The following is an 8,500-nucleotide window of genomic DNA, read 5'->3' as shown; positions in this document are numbered from 1 at the left end:
AAGGGTTTACATGCAGCGAAAAAAGGATCAATTAATGGAGAGCAGATCCATGCAGTGCTCATGTGTTGCGGATTGTTTAATTCACTTTCTTGGGTGCTAACAAAACTTTTGGAACGACTCAGTTGGAGGAAAGGATTACATGAGAAACCTACAGCAATCACAGTTGGGGTAACTGTACCCTTATCATCTACCAGTTGAGATGACAGGTGCGTTTATTGAACTCGACTAGTCTAACGTTTACAGAACTCCTTGTGATAAACACGTAAGAAAGTTGATTAAGTTAAAGTAAATAGAAAACATTGCCTAAGTTACTTCGTGATTCATTTGACTATGTCTGTAATTGAAATATTAAAACGGAATTTTCAAGACGTTTAGTCTTTCATCTTAAGACATAAATAAACTTCGCATCGCAGGCGTTGTTAGGGACGTCACGCAACGCTCAACCCAAAGAAAGACATCCAAAGTACGTCTGCGAAGGAGAATTGGGTCTAACTTGGATGCATGAGAGTACACATGTACAGTTACGAACCCTATTGCTAAGAGACCATGTACAGGTGTCCGCTTTGCTGTTACTTAAGATAACCTTAATCTAGAAAAAGAGTGTATCAATAAAAACAGGATGAAGATACAGGATTTTCGTGTTTTAAACATTTGTGTTTGGGACTATTTTCTCACGTGAGATAACCACTTTCAAAACCAGAGAATCTTGATCCTTCAGTAAACCATGGCTTCTTGTATTAAGTCTTCTCGTTTCAATCGCCTAATTTGGTGGTTCTGAAGTCCGCTTATGTGACTAAAGTTTAAAGCTGAGGACTGAGGATGAGCTTAGACTGAAAGTAGAAGTCGCCATATTGGATCGATTGGTAACATCGACAAAGGCTTGGAGCGAGTTAAAAAAATTTGACTAAGAACCTAATGGTGAGACTAAGTAACAGCGAAACTAACTAACTAATGAAGAGGAAGGGGTTCGGCATGGAGAAGTGTTTCTTTTTATTTCTCCTTAGTCCTCCCTCCTCTCTCATTTCTTTGTTCCCCACTGAAGTGCCTCGATCTCACGCATGCAATATTGCTCCCTCAGTACTTGACCGGAATATTTATATTTCTGCTAGTTTAGCTTTCTTGTAGTTTATGTTAATTAGTCTTATATTGTGTGCTCCCTTTGTTTGATATGCCAGGTTTTATACTGCATTTTGCATGATTTGGGCTGAGTTAATTATTTTCCGCTAGTTCAGGTTTAGTTTGCGTCCATTGAAGTTGAATTCAGGTTTGGCTAAACTGCAGAATACCCGACCACTCATTTACATGTCATTGAATAAGAATAGCGTCTCTTGTGTTATGCCACGATCTCCAAAGCCTCCCGACACATGTTAGCTAGAAGGGAGCTTACATCTGGGAGTGGCTTATAATTGGATGTATTTTTCTGTTTTCAGTCATATGGGCGGGGGGGGGGGGCTTCTATGGGGCAATTTACGGTGTGCGTTTTTCTAGTTTGGCTTAATTATGTCCGAATGAGTTCAACGTATGGGGCCATGAAAGAAAGAAATGACAAGGACGCATCCAAACTTGTCGCAAGACACTTTAATCTCCCTAATCATTCTAAGCAGCATATAACAGTCTGCGGTCTTTCCCTACATCTAGGCAGTTAGTTCGGAAAGCCGGAAAACTCAAGAACAAAAATTTTTATTTCAAGTCGGCACTCTTAATCCCCACGGTATCATGAGGAGCGCCTTTCATTCAACTAATTATTCTTGTTTTCTCGTCACCATATTCCCATCAATAGCGTAGCTCAATTTTCTTCATATAAAAACAGACATTACCCACAATTCCTCCATTCACTTTGACGAAGGGTTAACGCTCGAAACGTCAACTTTTAAACTCTTTACGGTGGCCAATTTGCGTTATCAACTCAGTCGATAATACCAAATTACCCTGTTATAATCTCCCACCGACGCAACACTACAGTTTATTTCGAAACTTACCCCTTACCCGTTGAAGAAACTGGGTCACACTGGCTGTGTCATTAGTGAAAATCGATTTTGGTTTTGAGCTGACTAAGAAAAAAAGATTGACTGCATAATGGACCTTAACATGTATTCATTGACATTAAATACACAAGAATAAGAAGAGTTGACTTCACAACTGTTTCTCTACAAAATTATTACTTAGTCTTTATTGGCCATATGTTATTATTTGACCGATTATCACTAACCTCCCCCAATGCCCGCTATTTTAAGTCTAAACAATCCTGGCATTTTTATCTTCTTTATTCTATCAGCGAAAGTAATTTGTGGTTAACATTTTCCCTACCCTGAAAATTATAATCTATTATCTTGCCTCACCCTAACAGTGTATGCTTTTAACGTGCAAGAATTTGTGAATAAAAAGCTGGGATAATTTGTTGTTTATCACCTAAATATTCATGCATTCATTCATCTTTTTTTCACACGACCCCACAAGCTTTGAGCTTTAAACCCTGTCATGTTTAAATAAAGGATATTATTATTATTATTATTATTATTATTGTTATTATAATTATCATTACTACTGAGAACGTACGAGCCATGTTTAATTCATTACGCTGACGAAAATGGTTTCATTACCACCAAGCTTTCCCTGAACCTCCAGGAGTGAATACCTGGGAGTGAACCTCAAGGAGTGAACCTCTAGGAGTGAACCTCTAGGAGTGAACCTCTAGGAGTGAACCTCTGGGAGTGAACCTCTGTGAGTGAACCTCTGTGAGTGAACCTCTAGGAGTGAACCTCTGTGAGTGAACCTCTAGGAGTGAATACCTGGGAGTGGACCTCTAGGAGTGAACCTCTAGGAGTGAACCTCTAGGAGTGAACCTCTAGGAGTGAACCTCTAGGAGTGAACCTCTAGGAGTGAACCTCTGGGAGTGAACCTCTGTGAGTGAACCTCTAGGAGTGAACCTCTGTGAGTGAACCTCTAGGAGTGAACCTCTGTGAGTGAATCTCTAGGAGTGGAAATCTGGGATTGAACCTGTGGTAGGAACCTCTAGGAGTGAATCTCTGGGAGTGAACTTCTAGGAGTGAACCTTTAGGAGAGAACCTCTGGGAGTGAACCTCTGGAGATGAACCTTTAGGGGTGAATCTCTGGGAGTGAACCTATGGGAGTGAACCTCGGGGAGTGAACCTCTGGGTGTGAACCTCTAGGACTGAACCTTTGGGAGTGAACCTCTACGGCTGAATCTCTAGGAGTGAACCTCTAGGAGTGGAAATCTGGGAGTGAAACTCTGAGAGTGAACCTCTAGGAGTGAACCTTTGGTAATGAACTTGTGGTAGTGAACCTCCAGGAGTGAATCTTTGGGAGTAAACCTCTGGGAGTGAACCTCTGGAAGTGAACCTATTGGAGTGAACCTCTGAGAGTGTTAGCCGCTAAAAAGCTATGCTCATCATGCAGTACTTTCACTGAATTAATTCCTCTATTATCACAGACTGACAACCCTGTGGGTTTGAGGCAAAAAAACAAACATCAATTAGCGCTTCAAAACAGAATTACTACGACACGCTAAGGAAGGTGCTGCCATGCATTTCAGTGGAGAAATATTATGATCACTTTACCATGTCCAGCAGTTTTATAACAACATTCATTTTGCTGATTTGTTCCGTTGTTGAAAGAACCTCCCCCTCCTCCACAAGAATTATCTTTATTCGCACCTCCACTTCCCCCAGAGTACCCTCCACCTCCCCCAGGTAACTCATGGAGGTCAAGATATCCACCCCCACCTCCGAACCCACCCCGATGCATTCCACCCTCTCCTCCGTTTATAAATCCTTTACCTCCCTCTCCCTCTCCACAAGAATTCTTGGAGTTTTCTCCATTACTGTAGAAGCCGCCGCCACCACCACCTACAATCAAGAGATTTACAATTGACATTAGCAACTTAACATATCATGGCTTTTAGTAATTCTGAAAAAAATCCAAATTTGAGCAACAAGTACCATCTCTTTGTTTGAAATACTGATGGATGGCAGCAGAATGCAAAAAAAGTAATTCAGTATCCATAAGTGGGAAATTCTTCACCTACCAGAGTGCGGTTTATCAGTTTGTCCTCCTTCTCCGTTACTTCCTCCAGACAGGGGTGGCGAGTTATACCCTGCATTTCCTGTTGTGTTTATGGACGCATCACATCCTGAATATTGTTCTGTCATATTTGCAACTCCTCCTCCACCTCCGGCTATGATCAAAGGCTTTTTGTCTCCTCTTACTACAAATGTACCTCCTCCGCCTGAGCCAGTTTTTAACTCGTAAATTGCGCGCATGCGCAAGAGCGAGTTATAGGTACGATGTGGGGAATGGCATTCGCTCGCTCGCTCGCTCGCTCGCTCGATTGGTCGATTCCTGTAAACTTTTTTTAGATTTTAGGCTTTTGAGTGCATTTGATAGTTTTTGGCGAGCAATAAAAAGACGAAATGGCGACCTTTGTTGCTAAGAATAGTGGTGGGGTGAAAAAGAAGCCAATTATAATCTTTAAAGAGTTTTTTTTTTATGTTTTAGTTGCAACAAGCGGCGCCAGCGACTGGCAGGCATGCAAGGATACACACTGAAATAACAGAACAACCTTCGTTTTTCATAAAATTGTAATTTACAATCCTTGAACTTGAAAACAATCCGAAGATTCATTGAAAATATCACTTACTGCGAAGCGCTCGGAGTTTACAGATGTTCAAAAGCTTTTTCTGTTATAGCGTGAGATTGAGGACAAAATTAATCATTACGTTTCGTCGCGTGTGTTTTTCCTGTGTGAAGCAACAAAAGATGCCGGCGACTGACGAAATAACAAGTTAACACGAAAATCAAATAACACCTAAACAAACAGTTTTAGCTACCGATTTTCAGTGAATTTTAAAAGAACAATTTTCTTTTAAGTTTCAAGACAATTTGAAGATTCAACATTCATACAACGTACTAAAATGCGAAAGTTACCCACCACAAAATTGGTAAATAGGCCTGAAATGAAATTCTATCTTGTTATTGATTATACGTTGCCTAGCACGTGACTTAAATCTACCCAGGCGGAGATCCAAAATGACGGTGGCAGGCTTAGCTTAGTTATATCACTCAAAACTCGTTCCCGTTTGTCTCTTTTGATAAAGAGGGAATCGTTAATGTTTTCATTAAGACAGTATTGCCTTGATTTTCTAATATTTACAACGAAAGACAGTAAATCTCACTTTTCACTCACATTTACTTCCAACCTTTTCTCTTAAACCAGAAACAAAAATGATAGACGTTTAAAACACATGACATCATCCACCTTGTCAAATGTAATAGCATGACCATTTCAATGGTAATGCCTTCTTATCCCAACGTTACTTTGTTTCTTTGCTACATTAGCGAACACTGAACTACTGCTCGTACTCTAGATATGACAATCAACCACAAAATTCCCTAAACCAGATAACATTAAACATAATCTAAAAAATCATGTGTCAATTCACGAGTTTGCTCACAGAGCACTTTGATTTATTTTGTTATAATACGCTTTTTCCCCTCTTTGACCAACAAGTATGCTAATGTTCTCATCTTTGGTCAACATAAAGTTTCCAATCATCCGCGCCCCTCTCCCTCCGTTGATGACACTGTCCTCACTGTACCCCCCTGAGGCTCCTATTGTTTCTATTCTGTATTCACCAGTGTGTGGTACAGTCCACAGTTGAATACCGCTGGACACTGTGACTTGTCCGTCATGATCCTAACCTGTGTAGTGACTGCCAGCTGAGTCTGGACCCTGTGTTCCACTCTTACCAAGATTTGTAGAAACAACCGTAAATCCTTCGTAAAACACATACACAAAAAAATAAAAGTTATGATACTAATAAGAAATTGTCATAGTTACTTTTGTCTCTGCCAACACAGTAAAAACCCGCTTAAAAGAACAGGTTTTTTCGGGGTTCAGGCTGATTTTGTCCTTATACATTGGGTGTTTTCTGCAAAACCAACCTGAAAATGTTCTTAAGGTGTTCTTAAAATTGTTTTTAAAAATGAAATACTGCATAGATTCCCATAGATGAAATCAGTGTGCAAGCGCAACTTTTTCATTAATTCATGGGTGGAACTAACATTAACTGCATTAATTAATAATAATAATATTACATTAGGGGAGGGGTAGCATTTTTGGTGATAAAAAACTCGAAATTCAGCTAAAGTCAAGCAAATTCAAAATGCACCAGCTCCCCTCTCTCCCCCTTGCCTCCTTCCATGTAACTATTGACTGGTCCCCAATCCTACGAGCTAACTGAGAGAGCAAAATGTCAGCATTCAGTTTCCAGTCCAATTATCAGATCCGTTTAAATCTGATAATTTTCCAAACCTTGGGGGGAGATCTTTACATCATCAGAGCAATCTGCCTTTCGCGAACAGCCAGTTTTCTCACACAATCTCTCTGAAAAAAGGTCTCATCATTGCTTGACTCACTCTACCCCTCCCCAGTCCATTGGGTTATCAAGATCGTTATATCCTTTGCAGAAAGTCTATCCTGCCATTTATCGAGATTGTTCTCCTCTTCCAGCCATGTTTCCATTGCTGCACCAATTTTACTTTTCATCCTCTGACCACGTCCTGCATGAATGGGCTGGATCTTGTCAGTGTGGTTTTCAGGCAGCATGTAAATTATATGGTTGATCTGATTTCTGCTTGTTTCACGGAATTATTGAATTCGGAAGCTCACATTGTCTGCAAATAGAACTTTTTTCTTCTTTATCATTCCCAATTCCTGGAATGTGTGCCCTGGACTCATTGCATGTTGATTTCTTCCTCCATCCAGGCATTTTGCTGGAAATACACATCAACCCTCTTGTCATACTTTTCTTTCTCCTCAGTGGCCACACGCCCTTTTCCTCTGAAGATAGGAGCTGGCTTCACATTTTGTTCCCCATCAGCCCCAATACAAAGTAGTAAAGTAGCCTGTCGTTTATCAAAACCAGATGATGGTTGTGACTCGCACACTTGCTTAGCACCCAATGTATCGCAGGTTTTATCTTGCTCATTTACAAATGGGACAGAAACCTACCTGGTCGATATTGTATCTATTTTTAGGTATCCATCTTCCATACTTTGGGTCAACTGTATAGGACTTGTTTCTTCTCCTTTGTGTTTTCAAGGCTTTCCTCAAATCCCTGTGGAATTTCTGAATCGTATCCCGGCCATCATCTGCCCTGACGTTTTTCTTGTTGGTCCTTCTCCTCAGTAATATGTTGTGTCTTTCCTTGAATCTCTGGAGCCAGTTGCTGCTTCCTTCAAATTTTTCAGCTTCTTCTGCGCCATAGCATCTTCGATTTTCAATTTTTTTTTTTTTGAACCAAGGTCTGGACACATTGCTTCTTGCTGTTCTCCGTAGTTTAAACTCGGCGAGTAAAATATTGGAAGTCAGAGGATACTTATCAGTGCGTTGGAATCTGTTCTTAGCAATACTCCTTCTCTGTCTCATTGGCCCTGCACCACCTGTGTTCTTCGTTGCTTTGCTAAGAGTCAGTCCTGCAAGAAGTTTGCTTCTGTTTTTTTCACACTTAATCACCAGTGATCAGTTGACTCCTTGTTGCTTTCCAGCTGTGTTGTACTTATTAGTTGATGATTTCAGTGAATCCAAAACATCAGTGTTTTCTTTATGAAATCGACAGCGTAGGACTTTTGCTTGTTACTTCCCCTTCGATTGTTGCTTCGCCTTTGAGTTTGACCTTGCGCATGGAATACCAGCCGATTCACGTGGCACATCCTGAAGCTGTTGACTCTCAGCCATTCTGTGCATATTTGTTTCACCTGAGTGGTTGTTGATGTTTACAAAAAATGTCAATGTATTTATAGATGCTGAGCTGTTTCTGTTCTAGTTCTGTGGCTGTCCAGATATGGCTGACCTTTGAACTACCTGTCGCGGTGTTTACATGTCACTGTGGCGCTGCTCAGTTTAACTGTCTTTTCCAATGTCGACGTAATGTCCTACAGTCTGCCATCCTTCAACTCTACTGATTTTCGTAAACCACAATCGAATTAAGTACGATTCATCTTCCGCAACTCATCATAATTCCAACTAGAAGTCAATTGTTTTTCTCGCCCATGCAGTAATGTATCCCATAATACCTTGTTCATCTATTGTCTTAGAGACAATGACTGTTTTGCTGTACATCGGTTTTCTGTTTTCTTGAAAATTGTCTAGAAGTCATTTCGAGTGAGGGAAAGTGAAGCTTCCATCTTGAATTTCTCTTGGGAAAAGTCAGCTTTCTGCACAAATCAAACTATAAAATGGCAGATGAATACGAATTCTATGTTCAGGAAAGCTTGCGTGGGTACCACGCTTATTATGTAGATGCAGCGGTGTATATTGGAGAAGTTATGAATTGCGAGCAGGTGGACTCAGGCCATGTTTATTTTAACAGTCTTCCTTCGATTTAACACCGAAGTAGGTGTGCTAGGTGTAGTTTGGTGTAGTAAGTGTGGTTGATGAATGCTGGTGTAGTAGGTGTAGTTTGGTGTAGTAAGTGTGGTT

General features: G+C 40.5%; 1 protein-coding gene and 1 pseudogene across 1 annotated transcript; both read right to left on the bottom strand.

Moving 5' to 3' along the window:
* Nucleotides 1-2,955: 2,955 nt before the first annotated feature.
* Nucleotides 2,956-5,791, bottom strand: LOC113674729 (uncharacterized). Its single transcript, XM_089183651.1, has 3 exons — nt 5,495-5,791; nt 4,046-4,259; nt 2,956-3,866 (listed from the first exon to the last, which is right to left on the bottom strand). Exons 1-3 carry the CDS (start codon nt 5,570-5,572, stop codon nt 3,550-3,552), a joined length of 609 nt encoding a protein of 202 aa, XP_089039777.1. The 5' UTR covers nt 5,573-5,791; the 3' UTR covers nt 2,956-3,549.
* A 517-nt stretch (nt 5,792-6,308) lies between these two features.
* LOC149039380 (uncharacterized) lies at nt 6,309-7,756 on the bottom strand (annotated as a pseudogene).
* Between the last annotated feature and the right edge of the window lie 744 nt (nt 7,757-8,500).

The sequence above is a fragment of the Pocillopora damicornis genome, chromosome 10 (assembly GCF_964200805.1).
Source record: "Pocillopora damicornis chromosome 10, jaPocDami1.2, whole genome shotgun sequence".
Classification (NCBI taxonomy): domain Eukaryota; kingdom Metazoa; phylum Cnidaria; class Anthozoa; order Scleractinia; family Pocilloporidae; genus Pocillopora; species Pocillopora damicornis.
This window is presented reverse-complemented; position numbering and strand designations above follow the sequence as displayed.